Source organism: Colossoma macropomum, unplaced genomic scaffold, assembly GCF_904425465.1.
Source record: "Colossoma macropomum unplaced genomic scaffold, Colossoma_macropomum, whole genome shotgun sequence".
NCBI classification, from domain to species: Eukaryota; Metazoa; Chordata; class Actinopteri; order Characiformes; family Serrasalmidae; genus Colossoma; species Colossoma macropomum.
The window spans coordinates 7412104-7431677 of NW_023494803.1; the positions used below are offsets into that span (position 1 = coordinate 7412104).

At 40.5% G+C, this 19574-nt stretch overlaps 1 protein-coding gene across 1 annotated transcript in view; it reads right to left on the reverse strand.

The window, feature by feature from the left end:
• Positions 1-15573, reverse strand: part of hhat (hedgehog acyltransferase) — a 121593-nt gene extending 106020 nt beyond the window's left edge. Inside the window, exons 1-3 of the mRNA XM_036594003.1 lie at positions 15123-15573; positions 12289-12428; positions 64-131 (exon numbers count right to left, since the gene is read on the reverse strand). Coding sequence (XP_036449896.1) covers positions 64-131; positions 12289-12403 — 183 coding nt within the window. The 5' untranslated portion in view covers positions 12404-12428; positions 15123-15573. The remainder of the gene's footprint in view (positions 1-63; positions 132-12288; positions 12429-15122) is intronic.
• Positions 15574-19574: the final 4001 nt, after the last annotated feature.

The window sequence follows — 19574 nt, forward strand, 5'->3', positions numbered from 1 at the left end:
CTGCAGCAAAACGTTTCTCTTTGATTGTGTGTACAGCAGCTCATGTACTCCATGTTCTCATACCTTTCTGAAGCCCCAGATGAGGAAGCCCTTCTCCAGCTGCACCTCCCTGTCCAGACTCTCCTCGTGCTCTGCCAGGCATACAAACAGGACATTATGTTACTCATCATCTCACATAAACATTCAGATGGAAACTAATATTGTTCTATATGTAAGTCCACAGAGAGGCAGCTCCAGCTTAGGCCTGTATACAGCCACACACACAGGGCATCACATCCCCATCTGCTTCCAATCACTCAAATCAGATATGACATCACATATATGGCAGTGCACTAAAAGAGGTGGGCGGTTACCATTTTTAATGATATATCACCGCATAAACCCTCATCATATTTATACCACTACAAACTTTAATAATTCTGTGCATAAAAACATGCATGAATACTGTCTTTTTAAAAGCATATAAGTGAAAATAAGATAATACAGAGAACAGTTTCAGTAACACACTGGATATTAAATATACAATATAAAACAGGGGTGCACAACTCCAGTCCTGGAGGGCCGGTGTCAAGCAGAGTTTGGTGATTTACCAGCTCAAGCACACCGGATTTAACTGGATTTGAGTAGAGCAACTACTAAACTGTGCTGGATGCCAGGGCGCTAGGACTGGAGCTGTACACCCCTGGTATAAAATGTGCCAGATCTTTTGCACAGGTCATATTTTTATGTTGTTTTTTTTCCCCAAATAGATTAAATTCAGCAAATAAACAGCAACTGTGCATTAAGATGTGCTCTACAGAGGATGTGCTAACTTACTTTCATTTAGAAAATCAACAAAACATGCAACTTGACACACCCAGGGTGTTTCCTGCCTTCCGCTCAATGACTGCTGGGATAGATTCCAACTCCCCCCGCAACCCAGAAGGAAAAGCAGCTTAGAAGATGTGTGTGTAACTTGACCAGAGGTTCCTCAACTTTTGAATGCAACCATTGTATTTATAATTCGAACAGTAGACTATAGTAGTGCTACTGATCTCACACTCATTTAAATAGTTCAACTTATGTACAGTAATTAATGAAAGTTACAAACCACCCTACATTAATTAAATTTCCAAAAGAGCCAATAAAGGTTATCCATTTTTTAGAGGATATTTTTTGAGGAGATAAGATATAAGAAAAGGATGGAAAAAGTCAAAGGAAAAAATAAGTAAAAGAACAACTGGAGATTCAAAGAAAATGGGGCTTCTAACAACCACCTACAAAACCTGGCAGACCACGAAAGCTGCCCCCATCAGATAAACAGCACTTAAAGCTTTCGTCTCTGAGAGAGAGGAGAAAATCAAGCTGCTTCAGATCTGAAAACATCCACAGGTGTTTCTGTCCATCCTTCCACTGTGAGAAGACGACTCAGCGCTATGGGTCTGAAAGGACGTGTAGCTGTCAAGAAGAACCTCACTGAGAAAAGGAGACGGACACATCAAACAAAGAAGCTGAACGATGGACTGACCACCCCAGAGTCCAGACCTCAACACCACTGAACGTGTTTGATTACTTCAGAAAATGATCAACCAGCTTCTAAGACTGAACTTTGGAGGTGTGGAAAAACATCCCTGCAGATTTCTTTTTCAACACAAATGATGAAGTTTTCTTTGCTCGTTTGTAAAATCATTAAAGACTAACCAGGTTAACGTTACGTTACAATCAGAGATTCACTATGTACTTTTAATCACAGTTTGAAGAAAAAAAAAGGTGTCAGATCATTATTTAGGTAAAACCTTGTCTTCATACCAAGAAAGACACTTTGATGAACGTGACGCTGAGTTTTGAAACTCCTAATGCATATGCAAATGCCTGTTTTGTGTTAAAGGGCCTATTTTATGGAAAAATGAATTCTTTCTTTTTTTTAAATAAAAGAAAACCCTGGTCTGTTTTCAAAATGTACCACTCTCTCCAAAGTACGTGCATAGAAATTCAGCTGCAAAAACAGCCAACAGTGGTTTAGCCTGCCTATTCAGGCCCTCTTGGGGAAAAAAGAAGCACCACAAAGGGTTCTTTGAGCAAAGCCATAGAAGAACAATGTCTAAAAAGAGACACATGAGTGTGAAAAACCTCTAAAAGGTTTTTAATCACATCTCATTTACAAAAATGGCTCTGCATTGAAAGTCTTTCTAGCAGTTCTTTTATGGCATCATGTAAAGAACCCTTTCTAGCACCTTTAGATGCACCTTTGAAGGGAATAGTGAAGCTATAAGGCAGAGGTCACTAATAGGTGGAAAGTGGTCCAGACCCAGACACTGTCCTATGCTGACCTGGACCTATAACCGATAAACTATGGAGAATTATTTAACTTGGACGGGGTGGTCCTATTTTAATCAGCGGAAGTTTTCTACTCTTTATGGTGGCTTTAGCGGCCCGGGAGACTCACAGACCAATCGCATAGGTTCTAAATATCACACGTGACACTACTCAGATCTGTGCATTACGATGAGCACTGAGACTCGAGGGAGTGACGCACACACAGGGGAGGGACGAGGCGAGAAACAGCAGTCAGAGAAGAAAGTGAGTCAGAGGGAAGTTATTTCACATGTCGTGCTCAAAAAAGAGAAAACTGACAATAAATGTTGTTGAAATATGACTGAATTGGACTTTATTTGATTTGATATTCAGTTGTTGACTGTATAAGATGTTGTTATATGTACTAGGCTACTTCAATATACAGTATATGGCACTGAATCATGACATTATGATGTTCTGGACCTTTGCTTGAGAAAATTTTCTCTAACTGGACCTTTCTGAACTTTAATTAAAGACCCGTGCTATAAGGAGTGTTTTAGCCAGGACAGCTTTTTGAATGAGGTGCAGTCAACACAGGACAGCCAATCAGAACAGAGAACACGTCGGTCTTAAAGGCACAGTAACAAAACCAGCTCGCTTTAATTCTAAGGGACAAAAAGAAGTTGGAAAATGGCTACATAAAAAAGAATCATGACTCACAGCAAGAATATAAAACCACACAAACGTCGTAAACGGACCCCAGGGGAAAAAATAAAATGCGAGAAAAATGCAGGATACGAGCCCTTTAACTGAAACTAAACTGAAAAGTAACAGCGAGAACCTTCTAATCACAGGAGAACGCAAACTTTTTACAAGCCGCATGCGTGTGTATGTGCGTGTAATGCTGGATCGGTTCGCAGCTTGTTATGCTGACTAATCAGAGAGAAGCCCACAGCTACACTACAGGTTCTCTCCCTCTCCCTCTGCATTGCAGTGTCAGTCTCTCTCTCTCTCTCTCTCTCTCTCTAGTTCCTCAGGGTGGACCCCTCGTCACCTCGACAGAAGGCTCTCCTGCATGGTGTATCAGCAGGCTGGAATCTGCACCACACAAACAATGAAGGAGCGAAGAAGGAAGAGAGGGACAATAAAAGGAAGAGAAACAGCACCACCTAATGGCTAAACTGAGCAAAACTGCCACACTCCTCCTACAGTACGCATCTATTAGCCAGAGAAGACTAAAGCTCATCCCTACACGTAATCAGCTAAGTGGTTCATTTGACTGACGAGTCATTTAATTTGCTATCATTTATCAACCCTCACTGAGGCTGTGTGTCCAGGAAAATAAGGCCAAGAATAATGTTCTGCTAATTCTGTGATACTGGTCAGCGAAACAACTTGACCGAGTAAAGAGAAGGCAGATGAAGACAACTTTTGCACATTTAAAGGAATTTAAAGAGTCAAATTTACAGTTTTCCATGTGTTGACATTCAAGACATGTTTAGTCTACAGGGCCCGTCCACACATCCAAGACCTCCAGCCCTTCGAGCTTCGAGTACAGCTCGGCTTAACCAGCCATCCTTTAGGACACATGGAGGACAAGCATCAAGACTCTGTCCAGGCACCCAGGTGGTAGAACAAGCTTCCACTGGCTGTCCGAACAGCAGAGTCCCTTGGTGTCTTTAAACGGCAACTGAAGACGCATCTCTTTGGCCGTATAGCAGAAGAAGCACTTTGAGAGGTACTATAGAGACGGTCCTGAGCAGCTGCATTACTGCCTGTTTTGGGAATTGCACCGCCTCCGACAGCAAGACCCTCCAGCGAATAGTGCAGACAGCTGAGAAGATCATTGGAGTCTCTCTCCCCTCCGTCACACACATTAACACCACACGCCGCATCCAAAAAGCCACTAGCATTGTGACGGACCACACACCCCTCACACGAACTGTTCTCTCTTCTGCCATCTGGAAGAAGGTACTGCAGCATTCAGGGCCCTCACAACCAGACCGGGCAACAGTTTCCTTCCACAAGCCATCAGATTCCTCAACTCCCACCGACTGAATTGAAGGACACCCACACGGACCTACACACACTTATACATAACAATATGGGACCATCTCACTCCGCACTTCTTGCAGTTCCAAATTATGTCTGGAACACTGTATTTACATACACAGACCAGGCATAACATTATGACCACCTCCTTGTTTCTACGCTCATTGTCCATTTTATCAGCTCCACTTACTATATAGGTGCACTTTGTAGTTCTAGTTACAGACTGTAGTCCATCTGTTTCTCTGCATACTTTGTTGGCCCCCTTTTACCCTGTTCTTCAGTGGTCAGCAGTGGATCAGACACAGCTGGTACGAGTGGATCAGACACAGCAGTGCTGCTGGAGTTTTTAAACACCTCAGTGTCACTGCTGGACTGAGAATAGTCCACCAACCAAAAATATCCAGCCAACAGAGTCCTGTGGGCAGCGTCCTGTGACCACTGAAGAAGCACTAGAGGGTGACCAACACAAACTGCGCAGCAGCAGATGAGCTCTGGTGAACAAGGTGGACTGACAAGGTAGGAGTGTCTAATAGAGTGGACAGTGAGTGGACACAGTGTTTAAAAACTCCAGCAGCACTGCTGTGTCTGATCCACTCAGACCAGCACAACACACACTAACACACACCAGTCTTTCGTATTTATTTATTGTACTGTATTGTCTGCACTGTGTTTATTGTATTGTTTTGCACTTGCGCTCCTGTGTTGGTCCTGGAGGAATGTTGTTTGTTTCACTGTGTACTTGTATAGAGCTGGAATGACAATAAAGCCTGACCTGACTTAAGTGAACACTGACCTACTGCACTTATGCTATCCAGATATCAGCACCGGCTCTTGTTTCCAGCAGCGTCTGAGCTTAAGGGCAGTTGGGAGTTTAATCTTAATTTGCACTAGCTGGGATACAGTCTGAGTGGACAGCAAAGCATTTTTGTACGTGTCTGCTAAACGCTGCAAATGGAAAATGTGCTGTAAAAATACGACAAATGCTGTAAAGGTAAATGTAAAATGTGTTCTACACAGTCGAGTCACATTATTATGACCGGCTAATATCCAGAGTAACCGCCGTGTGCAGCACGGACAGCAGCTAGACGGGCTGGGAGTGACTTAATAAGGTCCTGGTAGGTTGTCACAGGTATCTGGAGCCATGCTGACTGCAGTGCATCCCACAGCTGCTGGAGGGAGCGTGGGGGAGGATCCACAGAGCGAACACGACGATCCAGGTGGTCCCACAGATGCTCAGTTGTGTTCAAGTCTGGGGAATTAGGGGGCAGAGTAGTACTTGGAAGTCTTGGTCACGCTCTTCCAACCAATGTCAGACATCTCTAGCAGCGTGACGTGTCGAACTGTCTTGCTGGAAGATCCCATTCGTCCCCGGGAAGACAATCAGTATGTATGGGTGTACGTGATCCGCAAGGATGAATTCATAACCAAATCGGTTGAGAGTGTCTTCCACATGGATGAGTGAGCCCAGAGAATGTCACGGAAATATTCCTCAGACTGTAACGCTGCCACCTCCCGCTTGTGGACGTGAAGTGGTCATAATAATGTGACTCGACTGTGTAAAAACACATTTTCTTTGTGTTTTCAGCCACTGAAAATGCAGGTTTTTGAAAATGCTGACCAGGCTGGGGATTTTGTATTTTCTACATTTCAGTGTTTTCCTGTGGATGAGCAAAATGCTGCGATCACACTGTAAACTTGTGCACGGCGGCTGCTGCTCTCATTTGTGGAGAGCGCAGAATACGGCTGATGACTGGGTTGTTTCTGTGAGTTTGGGAACTTGGGGTGATTCCTGACGTTTTAACTGAATTTGGCCTCACATGATGTCAGAATGTACTGCTCAGTTCCTTTAAGTGGGGTGTCAACTGTACATACTAAAGGCCTCAGCATACTTCTTGTGACTACTGGAAAACGATTCTTTCACATTTCTAACTATGGTGACGTTTGAGTTCAGAATACTGCCACCATTTAAGGTGGAACGGGAAAATTCAAACAAGAAGCTGATGAGCAGAAAGCCAACTTCAGCCTCGTCCTCTTGTGAACCTAAATATAAGGTAACCTATATGTTTTGGTGCTCAGTACTAGTTCGTACTACCTTACATTTAGGAGATAATCATTCTTTATTTAACAAACGCGAGTGAAATAGTAGTGTCTGCCAAAGCTGAAGCTCCTCAAGGTTGTCCATCTTTGTTTCATGGCATGCCTTTTTTTTTACTGACCATTCAGAGGCTTTGTCGCGTAGCATCTTCGCCCACGGAGTTCGCCCAGCTGACATGTGCGCGACAAGGCGAAAGAAGCCTCTGCGCGGCGTCCGCGGTTGTTCATTTTCTCTGCGATTATGTCATATTGTTTGCTGAAGCCAGGTGAACGTCGTCTCCGCAAGAAGTCTGCTGAGGCCTTAAAAATACCTCACTATTGTAAAGATGTCATCATTGATGATCATTAAGTCAGATTTGAAAGACTCAGGACTGCATAGATGTTTCAGAGACAGTGGCATGACAATGGCAATGTAAAGAAACCCACACAGCGAGCGGTAGGCTTTCTTATTCTCTTTTAAGCTTTTATTTTCTGGCAGAAATCGCACCACCATCCGTGCTAAACTCTGAATTAGGGAGGTCTGCCATCCTGCAAGTAAAAACAAAACGAAGTGTTTCTTTGACAGAAAATCTCTGCGTCAGGCGTATGACATCAAATTTCATATTCTCATCTCTTTTGGATGGAGTTCTTTTTGCAAACGGAGGAAAAATATCAGAATGCATATGGACAAGGGCTTCGTTTTGTGGTGGAGCTGTAATGCTAAAGTACCTAACAAGTAATGGAAGCTTTACCCCACCAGCTGAACGCATGTGGTTTCTGACACTGTGGCATACTGTTATCTATAAAAACAAGACAAATGTACAGATAAAACTTAGGCTTTAGCTGCTACTACTGTTTCTAGCTGCGCACTTAATTTTATCCATTTCTATACAGGGTCAGGAACTACACAAACAGGTCTACAGGGGGAAACTGTACAAATTCGACTTCTTGCCAAGCTATTCCTTTAAAGACTACAGCATAGCAGCCAATACAGAATAGCTATTATCTTCCTTAGTGTGCTGCACATCGGCAAAGCACACATAAAGGTGAATTCAGAGACGTTGATATTCTCTAAAGGCACAAGTGCAGGATTGCTATTCTGACTTTGCCCCAAGTAATACCTTCAAAGTTGACCAGCAGAAACCAAACATGAATCTTTCATTGCCAGACGCTCAGCTACTAAAAGTGCAGAGGTTTGAGAAATGCTATCTAAAAACGCAACACAAACACACACAGGTCATATAGGTCAAGAAAGCTCCAGGATGAAAATACATTTGCTTACTTTTTGCTTTTAAAAAGTTACCAATGCAACTTTGAATCTGAAATACAGAGATGATGCAGAAAAACATAGATCTACAGACGTGTGGTGTACAAGAGTTTATCTGAGATACTTTCAAACTCTTGCCTTTGGTCTATGCAACTTGCTTCGGCTAGCTTGGACACACCCACTCATGAAAGGTTGTTTCTACAGGGAGATTCAATCGAAAGAGGCCCCGAATATTCCGTAATAACTTTTGCCAGGACGAAGCAATCTGAACGAAACAACATGCAATCTGCTCCTCAGTATATGGAGCTTCGAACAAACCGGGATGCTCCTGCGTGGGAGTGATGAGGTAAGTGCCGGAGAGCTGTCGTGACGTTAAACCTCCATTTGCAACTTCTGGGTGCATATCCCCGTACCCCTTCATGTGTCTGGCAGAAAACGGAGATCACTTCCATTGCATGTAATGCAATCGATTACACATATGTCAAGATATGTAGCGTAGTTCAGATTGCTTCATCCTAACAGGAGTTACAGCAGAACATTCGGGGCCTCTTTCGAGTGAATCTCCCTGTATTTGGCACATTCTGGAATGACACTAAAGCTATGAAATACCACATTTAGAATTATGAAGTCTTCAAAATAGCCCTTCTGTGTCTTGGTGCAGCTGCACACACTCTAGGTGTCTTCTCAAGCACCTTCATGAGGAGCCACTCGAGATGCATTTCCAAAAGGACTGAAGATCCTCTGGCATTTAAAAGTATATAGCAAGAATTTTTGGTTCTGGAAGTTTATACACCCACTCGATTTTCAATTTCCAGTCAAAATAGCCAGGCAGTAATTCATTTTGTAATGTCAGAAATGTATATTTAATAGAAAATTATACGAAAGCCACCAACCTTAAATATATCAAATCTATCAGTACTTAATTTGTCCACTTTCAGGGGAAAATCAAGCTCAAATTTTCTTTTTTTTCAGATCTGCAAAATCCACAGGTGTTTCTGTCCATCCGTCCACTGTGAGAAGACAACTCAACACTATGGGTCTGAAAGGATGTGTAGCTGTCAAGAAGAACCTCACTGAGAAAAGGAGACAGACAAAAAAGAAGATAATTTGCACTAGAATACAGAAAATAGAGTGATGGGTTTAAATTTGTAATTGGGATTATTTGGATCGTGAGAAGTAGAAAATGCAACCAACTTCTATGGTTGAACCTTGGTGGTGTGGAAAAATATCCCTGGAGATTTCTGACAAAAATGAACCCTTGTGTGGTGTTGATGTGTTTGTTACTCGGTGGTCTGGTGGACCCACCACATTATTGTTTATTGAATCAATACAGCCATAACAATTCAGGTAAAAATATCAGATGTTTAAAATATCACAAGTGGTCAGCGTAGGGTTCTCCTTCAGCAGCTGTAGCCAGTCAGCAGCCTGTCCATGTTGTCCACCCTCACACACACACACACAGACACACACATATACACACAGACACACACACTAGCAGCAGGCCATGTAGGAGGAGAACAGAGTGAAGGACACAGCACCTCCACACTTTTACTCCCCGTAGGTTCACCCAACACCACATGTGTAATTATAAATGTGTGGGGGGTGAACAGAGTGAAGACACTGAAAATGGGTTATTTTATATGTTCTTCACAGAAAATGAGCAAAGGACAAGAAATCTGGGGTTGAAATAATAAATCGCATAAATCGCAATGAGTAACTTGTACTTAATGGTGATTCTGACTGGAAATTAAACAAATGGTTGATTTTTGACTTTTGTACAGGATCTTTGTACAGGACTGTGAGCATCAACATCAATATAAAACATATGTGTCTTACTAACACAGTTCAAATATTGAAGTGTAAGTGCTTTGATCAAAATGACCAAGAATTGAGAGCAGGTGTGTCCAAATTTTGGAGTGGTACTGTACAACGTAGTATTGTATATACAGAGGAAGAAAATACCACATAAAATACTCAGAATGATTAGACATTTTATCACAAACACCTACCATATAGGTGCACTCTGTAGAGTTACATTTACTGCAGCCCAGCTGTTGAGTCACAACTGATCAGCCCTCTCTACCCTGTCCATCACAGACCACCACAGGACCACCGCTGACCAGATACTATATGTCTCTGATAATCTGATACACCTTTACCAGTGCCACACTTCCACATCGGTGTCTCTGCTGTTTTGAGAAAGATCAATCACCCAAATAATAACTGGTAGGTATTGGTCTTATGGTGGTCCTTTGATAGAGAGGGGCTGATAAACTGCAGCAACAGATGAGCTACAGTCAGTAATTTAAACCTACAAAGTGCGGCAGCTGTGACAGAAGAACAGCTAAACAACCTGGAATCAGCCAGAAATGAACCCAACACCATTCGCCAAACTAAATGGGCTGTAAGATGCTTTACAGACTGGCTGGAACAAAACAACATTAATATTAATCTGGCAAAAAAGAGAAAACTGAGCTGAACTTGATATTGCGGCAGTTTTATGGCTCAGTCCGCACTTCAAAAGGCGAGGCTTACAGCAGGCTGTACAGAGTGAGCGGAGTTCGTTACTCTGACGTAGCAACAAGCTGCTCGTTAAGGAACTATAATTTGGTGAAGGAACTGCGAACATTAAAACATATTAAACGCCGCGTTCACGACTCAGTTTATTAATTTCTTACTTTATTTATTTAACTGTTGTATAAAAGCAATAGAACATTCGATGTTGTGTGTTATCACGAATAACACACTCCCTCTCGCGTTCTATTGCTTGAACAACATTTGGTAACGCTTTAGTGTAGTATACTGTTCATAAGCCTACATAACATGTATAAGCTTGTCATGACAACTTACATTACCTTACATAAGTGTTTCTAAAGGCTTACTCCAATAGGTGTAATAAAAGCTACTTTAGCTAACTTTGATCAAAATTGGCAAAAGTATGTTTTGAGACAATACCGCCACTAAATGTTGGTGAAATCCGGGCTTGTGATCAATTTTAGAGGCTTTAGCACTAAAACTCTACAACAACACCTCCCTTCACTAGTGGGTTATCAATATGTACAGTCATATGCAAAAGTTTGAAGATCCCTGGTCAAATAATATGGGCTGTTGAATTCCTAAGTTAAAATAAGATAAATGAGATAAATTTGTTAACACAACGTAATTGTGTCATTTTTTCTCAACAATTTCTACTTATTTGCTAAGTTGAACATATTAATTACACAGGCCCTATTTATGTACTTTCCACCCCAATGTGTTCAATTCAGCAAATAAACAGTAAAATTGGGCATTTATAATGTGCAGAAGTGTTTTCTCGGTAGAGGATATGATAATTAAATATGTAATCAACAAAACGTCAATTGACCGGGGCGCCCAAACTTTTGCATACGATTGTGTGTAAACAGAACAGGCCTCATTTCATTTTCAGCTGTGTTGCTTTATTCCTTAAAGTCTCTGCACTATTTTAAAACCTGCTCATGCTGCACGCTTTACTGTGTCTCTACAGTAAGGACGTCCCAAGCATAAATGGGAGGAGAAGGACAAGCGCTTGAGTGTTCGCTGGGGTTGGAACAAAGCCCAGGCTACGCTAATTAGGCTCAGAGATAAATATTTCACTACGGCATAATGATCAAAACCGCTCAGAAGAACCCCGTCCAAAGCTGGAAGCACCGGCTCTGTGACTGGACTGCAAAAGACCGAGCACGAATCACAGGCGGCACTGTGTCTCTGAAGAGTGCCAAAATTAATAGCATATGGCTTATGGACTTTGACGTGGCACAGTAACACCATCGACTGGCTTATTCATGAGATAATGAGAGAATTACCGCAGAGTCCTTGAAGTAAAACAGGGGGAAAACAGCAAAAGACTGCCTTATATGACAGTCTGAGAAGAAATGATCATACTAAACGCTGTAAAGGATTACAGTTGGTTTTAGCCACTTAGCTACTGCTCGCCAAGTCCAGGGACGTGCTTGGGGTTCCGTTTCCTGTGGGGATCAAGCAAGGCCTACACAATATCAACAAAAAACTAGTACTGAAATTATATTGCTACACCAATCAGGCATAACATTATGACTCCTTGTTTCTACGCTCATTGTCCATTTTATCAGCTCCACTTACTATATAGGTGCACTTTGTAGTTCTATAGTTACAGACTGTAGTCCATCTGTTTCTCTGATACTTTGTTAGCCCCCTTTTACCCTGTTCTTCAGTGGTCAGGACCCCCATGAACCCTCACAGAGCAGGTACTATTTGGGTGGTGGATCATTCTCAGCACTGCAACCTCTTCAACCTCGTAAGACTCTCAGTTGCAAAAGTGCCGTTTGATTCTGTCTCTCTCCATATTTTCTGGTAGCTAAAGTACGCTAGCTATGAAAAACACAGCAGCCCAGCCCACCCGGTTTCCCCTCACAGCCCCACCTCCAAACCTGTACATCACTGCAGTGCTCCTCTCAGAGTGCCCCTCCCATTTTTGAGCATTTTCCAAAGTTTAGCCAGGGGTGGAGCTGAAAGTACTGTGGTGTGGTTACTCTTTAACAAAGGGCTACATCATATTAGCAATAAGTAAGCAACACACTGCACAGCCCTAGATAAAGCCGTTCTGACTCACAGCATGATTCTACCTTTAGAGAATCTGTGAACCTGATAGAAGGAGTAGATGTGAGAGGCGAAGGACAAAAACCAGTAGACGGCCATCTCCCAGCGTGGCAACTCCGCCAGTTCCATTTTTGCAGACATGGCTCCACCTTCCTCAGAGGGCAACCTATAATTTAAGATCCCATTATTAACTGTAATTAACAGATTTACCAAAAATAATAATCCTGCCAGGGTGTCTTTCTGGGGGAGAAAGACTGCCAGCTTTACCAGACATTATTCAGCACAACGCTTTGACTGGACTTGGGTTATTTTGTCTAGGACTGAGTTTCCCAACTTATTCAATAGAGAATCACTTACACTGCAGAGTTTTGCTATTGGCCAGAGCCATATCACTAACAGACCTTCACTTAAGACCTTTTTGAAATAGTTCAGGCGTGTTAGAGCTGGAAAAATGTGAAATCATGCAGTGCAGATGACACACATGACTGCAGCTGAGAAACTGGTCTAAGCTTGAGTTAAACCCAGAAATAGGTAGAACAGCCTAAAAGCTTTTGAGAAGAACTGAAAAAATCTAATTAAATACAGTCAAAAACTCAGCACTGAGTTCCGTATAGAAGTGTAGTGGAGCTTTTAAGTACATTCAGTTTCTAACAGCGTTTTTAGGCTCTATTCGACCCCGTTTATACCTGGTCACTTCATGCGTCTTGAGTATCAGGATTTTATCTGGACGAGGCCACACAAAAATGCAAGTGTAAAAATCTGCTTGACACTGAGCACATGATCCTTGCAAGAAAGATAATCATGGAGGATGCACAAGAGTCAGTTCACGAGGAGCCTGGCCACTTCCTGTTTCCCCCGTTATATCAAAAACAGGACTGCAAAATGGCAGAGGGCGCCCCGAGCGAGTCCTCAATGAATGGGAGTGAATGGAGCTCAATGACTAAAAACGCAAAGTTAAAATAGTTTCTAATCACTTTTTCCAGAACTGTCCTTTAATTGTAGAAAGTAGAAGGATGTATTTCGCTAAAAAAGCAAAGCAAACTCACCTGTATGTTTCCTTTTTCTACAGCAAACGGGTTTTGGGCAGCAGAATGCTAACATTACTGCTACTGAGTGCTGATCGTTTGGCGACCGGAGCAGCTCATTGGCTGTTTGCGCTCCCAGACGTCATGAACATACATGAGGCGCCGTTTTAAACTCCTATAACTCGAATTTAAAAGCTCTTAAAAATATAACAGCAGTGTTAAAATGTTTAAGCTGTTCTGTGTTCAGGAAATGATTGTATTCTTTTACATTAAAAATGTTTCAGCATTTATAAACTACGTTGTTACTCAAATCAACCCATTCATTTTGGACTCGCTCGGGAGCGCCCTCTAGTGTTTGAGAAACCCCGTGCAAAACAAACTGCAGATAGAGGCTGAACAGATAAACAACTGGAAACTGATTGCTTCGTAATGAGCGGATTTGCAATCAGATTCCAGTCCGACTAACCAGAGATGCATTTGACTAACAAGCGCAAATGTATGTGGCTAAAATCTTATCAGGACACAATCCAGATACTACTCACATGAAGTGACCAGGAGCAAACGGGGTCTTCTTCTTCTTTTGGGACCCTTCTGGTCTAAAACTAAAATGCTGAAACTCTAAGGGGAGAGGGTGGTGCAATAACAAAGTGGTCCAGGTGCTGAAACAACAGACCTGAATGGAAATAAACTAAAGGCCTTAAAATGGAGAGTGAGTGAAAATTAGCTGCCTTTCCTCGCAAATATACTCGACTACGAGTGCAACATCATTTGAAAATACTCATACATATATATATATATATATACATACATACATACATACATACATACATACACACACACACACACACACACACATATATATATATATATATATATATACACACACACACACACACACACATATATAAATTTAATTTAAGCACATGTGACCGGACCAGGGATGGTTTTCAGAACATGGATTAAGCCTAGTCTTCGGCTGCGTCCAAAACCACACACTACTATGCTAAAAAGTACATCAAATCTAGTACATCACCATTAGAATAGAATATAGTACAATACTAGAGTTGTGGAACCAACTTCAGACTAGACTGCAATGCCAGGGTCATTTTGTGCAGGCTTAAGCTTAAAGGGCAATTCCACCAAATTTTTTACATTTCCAAATAATTCAGTCTTTGACATGGAAACTGTCATTCAAAGTGGTCTGATGAGAAATGGTTCATTGTATAGAAACATATCAACTCAAATTTCTTTACAGTGGTGGTGATGGGAACCAGGGGTCACCCTGTCTACACCACAAATATAGCCATTTTACTTACTATCCAAAACCACCAATAAACCTACACGTGTCTTCTGGGTTTTTATATGTAATGTTGATGATGTTAAAAAAATCTGAATCTGAAATAATCTTTTTCTTTGGGGGCTATTTTGCCTTAGAGCACCCTTTATGTATCCCTCCACCATGATTACAATTAATTGATTAAAATACATTTTAGGCCACATTTTTAACACAAACCTACCGTGAAACAGTGTCTCAGACCTCAGGCTGAGTATTCAAGACCATTTCATGTCATAACTTTCTGTGAAGGAGCTTTTAGACGTGGACGTCTGGTTCCCATCACCAACACTATGAACAGTTCTGACTCGGTAAGCTTCTCTAGAACAGAGCATTTCACACCAAACCACTCTGAATGACTCTGTTTACATCTTAACCATTTAATTATGTAGGATTTTTGGAAAATCATGGCTCTGAATATAGTTATAGAGCCCCCCTGTGTCTAACATGGCTAAGAGCGCGATGCACGTTAAATGCAAGCAATTCGAGTCTCACAACTTACCGAGGTGCTCAGATGAGCTGTTTCAGTTAAATACGAGCTGTGACCGGAGCAGTAGAGGAATTTGGCTTCACGACGAACCGTGACCAACTTTATTAACCTCCCATTTTAACGTTTTCACAGCAGAAAAGGTCAGTTTTGAAGGGAATCTGTTTCTGACCGTAAGGCTCTTTCAGTGAACGCTGAACGTAACGGCGGTGTTGGTGAAGACCGACCGCACCGTTCACCGTTTATGAGCTGCATAGCTTAGCTGAGTCGGCGAGTTCACTGAATTCCTGAGAAAAATGAAGGACTAATTCGCGCAAACTGCGGTTTTCAGACTCGTAACATCGCCAAATAGACTACTACGACATGAAAATACTTAAGTTTAATGTCCATTTAGTCACGTTTCAGCACAAACAACAACACTCCGCCTCAGCTTCTCTGCCATGTCTGCACTGTGAATGGTTCGGTGGCTCCGCCCACCGGCTCTGGGATTGGCGCTCTGCTGCCACGTGATTGGCTAAAACGTTTGTATTTATTTATTTATTTATTTTTTAAACATTAACTCTTCAGAGCTTCGACCTCTTGTTTATTTGTTTGTTCATTCGTTCGTTCATTCATATGCTTGTGATCTTTTTTCATTGTTTTGTATTGACTGATTTATAGTTTTTATTTTTTTGAAAGGGAACTCCACCAATTTTTTAAAAATTCTACATAATTAAATGATTTTCAGTATTTACATAGTCTCTGGGATTGGTGTTCTGCCGCCACGTGATTGGCCAAAAATGTTTTTATTTATTTTTTAAACATGAACTCTTCAGAGCTTTGACCTCTTATTTATTTATTTATTTATTTATATGCTTGGGATCTTTTTTCATAGTTTTGTATTGACTGATTCATAGTTTTTATTTTTTTGAAAGGGGAACTGCACCATTTTTTTTTAAAATTCTACATAAATAAATGATTGACATGTATACAAAGTCTCTGGGATTGATGTTCTGCTGCCACGTGATTGGCTAAAATGGTTTTATTTATTTATTTATTTATTTATTTATTTATTTTTTAAACGTTAACTCTTCAGAGCTTTGACGTCTTGTTTATTTATTCATTCATTCATTCATTCATATGCTTGGGATCTTTTTTCATAGTTTTGTATTGACTGATTTATAGTTTTTATTTTTTTGAAAGGGAATTCCACCAATTTTTTTAAAATTCTACATAATTAAATGACTGATATGTAAACAAAATCATTCAGAGTGGTTTGGTGTGAAATGCTCTGTTCCAGGGAAACTAGCCAAGCCAGTATTGTTCGCAGTGGTGGTGATAGGAACCAGACATCTGAAGCTCCTTCACAGAAAGTTATTCGACAAAATGATTATGAACACGCTGCCTGATGTCTGACACATTGTTGTACAGTAGTGATGTGATAAAGTTTCGGCTTAAAATGCATTTTAATCTGTTTACTTTAAGCTGCTCATGGCAGATGAGTACATGCAGGATGTTGTGAGGCAAAATAGTCCCCAAAATAGAAAACAAAATCAGAATTATGACTATTTTGCCATCATCAACATTACATATAAAAACTCAGAGGACTCGTGTTGGTTCACTGGTGGTTTTGGATTGTAAATAAAATGGCTATATTTGTATTGTAGATGTTGTGACCCCTGGTTCCCATCACCACCACTGTAAAGAGTCCATTAACTATTACACTTTAGTTATATGTGGCCCACTACAGCAGGTTTCCCCAACACTAGTAACAGACACACAGCTTTTTCCTTTTACAGAACTATGTAAGTTTGCTTCACTTTTGTTCTTAATCTTTCAAATTGTCTTTTTATTTGTGTGCCTGTGATGCTAAAAATGATCCTTTATTGCATTTCATACTCCTACTAAAATGCCTTTGGGCATAATAATATGTGGACAGGTTTTGTCTAAGTATTTAAAGGAGAATTCCAGTGTTTTATCAAAATTTTCTTCATAATTCTTACATAATTACACCGTTCACATGTAAACAAAGTCAGTCAGAGTGGTTTGGTGTCAAGCGCTCTGTTCCAGAGAAACTTACCAACTTTAGAACAGTCCACAGTGGTGGTGATAGGAACCAGACGTCTGGAGAGTTTAAAGGATGAGTTCATTGCTTTAAAAAGCTCTGGCACAGGAAGTTATTACCTGCAATAAGAGACCATTTTAAGATCCTAAAATGCATATTGTTTTGATCTATTCATGGTGAAGCGATACTTGCAGGGTATTGTGAGCCAAACTGAAGCCAAAGAAAACGTATTAAAGGCAACTCCACCATTTTTCTAAAAAATTTTACATAACTAAAAGATTGAGACGTAAACAAAGTCATTCAGAGTGGTTTGGTTTGAAATGCTTCATTCTAGAGAAACTGGCCAGGTCACAATTGTTCACAGTGGTGGTGATAGGAACCAGACATCCACTTCAAAAAGCTCCCTTACAGAAAGTTATTACATGAAATGGTTAGATATACGCTTTCTGATGTCTGACACATTGTTTTACTATAGTGTTGTGATAAAGTTTTGGCTTAAAATGTATTTTAATCCATTTATTTTAATTCATTCATGGCGGAGGGGTACATGCAGGATGTTATAAGGCAAAATAGTCCCCAAAGAAAAGTTATTTTTTCAGAATCATGACTATTTTAACACCATCAACATTCCATATGAAAACTCAGAAGACACGTGTAGGTTCACTGCTGGTTTTGGAAGGTAAATAAAATGGCTATAATTGTGTTGCAGACATTGTGACCCCTGGTTCCTATCACCACCACTGTAAAGAGATCTGAGTCTGTAATTTTCTCTACAATGAACCACTTCACATCAAACCACTCTGAATCACTCTGTTTACATCTCAACCACTTAGTTATTCAGAAATTTTGAAAAAAAAGGTGGAGTTTCCCTTTTGATTAAAATTCAATTGCGATTCACCCAAATGACCACTAGGTGGAAGCACACATTTAAAGACCGAGGCTCTAAGGGTTGCTGAGAGCAGAACTCTGCTCAGAATATTACACACTATAACAGACGGTTAAAGTATTTATTACATGTTAGAATATTAAAGAATCATAAATCTTCATGTCTCGAGACACTTATGAAGACATCTTACGACATCTTGAGGCATGAAAACATGTCTTTAAGGCACGTCTATAGACACATTCTCAAGATGTCCTGACCATAATAATAACCCAAGACGTCTCGAGATGTAAAACATATTATTTATGTTTTATATCAAGTTCAGTCCTTTTAAATACCTTTATATAGTAATTAACCCTGAATGAAAACAATGAATATTTTTTACAACTACTACTTCACAGTCATTTCATTTTAAATGAAGTTGTTATTATTAGTTGTCATTATATCAACTTTTCTTTATCAATTACAATAATAAGTAATAAAATACACCAATATTATGGTCATTAAGCCTCAAGAAAAATGGGAAAATTGCTATTTTACTGTCAGTGTTGGTGACAGTTACTGTCACTTTCTACAGACTAGCTAAATAAGTTCATACAGCAAACATTACAGGTTGCACTTTTATCTCAGTTTGAACATTGAAATCTAAATAAAACCGAATCAATAAGTAAAGGAACACCATGTACAAAGCACACGCTGCCTGTGATTGACAGGGATTCATAAATGACGTTAATCTGCTCTGTAAAACTCACTGTTATGAAACGGCAAAGTGGCATCAGTGTCATTAGCAACGACCTGTCGCTTGCCCAATCTAAACCTCCGGACTCCGACCCCGTGACCTCCGGTGCCACAGACTTTGCCAAGTCAGTTTCAGGGAAAGTTCCTAGAAGCAGGCAGATTTGTTGTTGTTGTTTTTTTGTTTTTTTTTTAATTAAATCTTGCATTAATAAAGTACAGCCAGAGGGGAGAGAGGAAAAATAAACAAACAAATAAATAAATAAACTGGACAAAAGTAAGCAGAACACTGGAACAAACTGAGACAGTCATACAGCCATAAAATAAAGAAGATAAGAACAACAATATAATGTTATAAAACAGAGGCCAAACACAAAATGCCAAAATTAGAACACAGGCTCCAGATTTTCACAGCCGTCTTAGTACGAGATAGGCATTTCAACTCATTCTCCACATCAAAGTGAGTCAAAGTGACAAAATAGGGCTCCAAACTCTTAGAAAGATGGTTCTTCAAGGGTTCTTTAGTAAAGAAAATGGTTCTATTTAGAACAATGAAAACTCAAAGAACCCTTTGCTTGATTAAAGGGTTTTTTGCATCATGAAAGCGTCTTTCAGATTGATGGAGAATGTGTTGTAGACAGTTCTACACAGAACCTTGTTGTAAAGGGTTCTATATAGCACCAAAAAGGGTTCTTCTGTTGTTAAAAGCTTGGCATTTTTGCATCATTAAATCTTTCTTCAAACTGATGGAGAACGATGGAGAACCAAAAAAGGTCCTTCTATTGTTACGATGTCAATCTTGTAA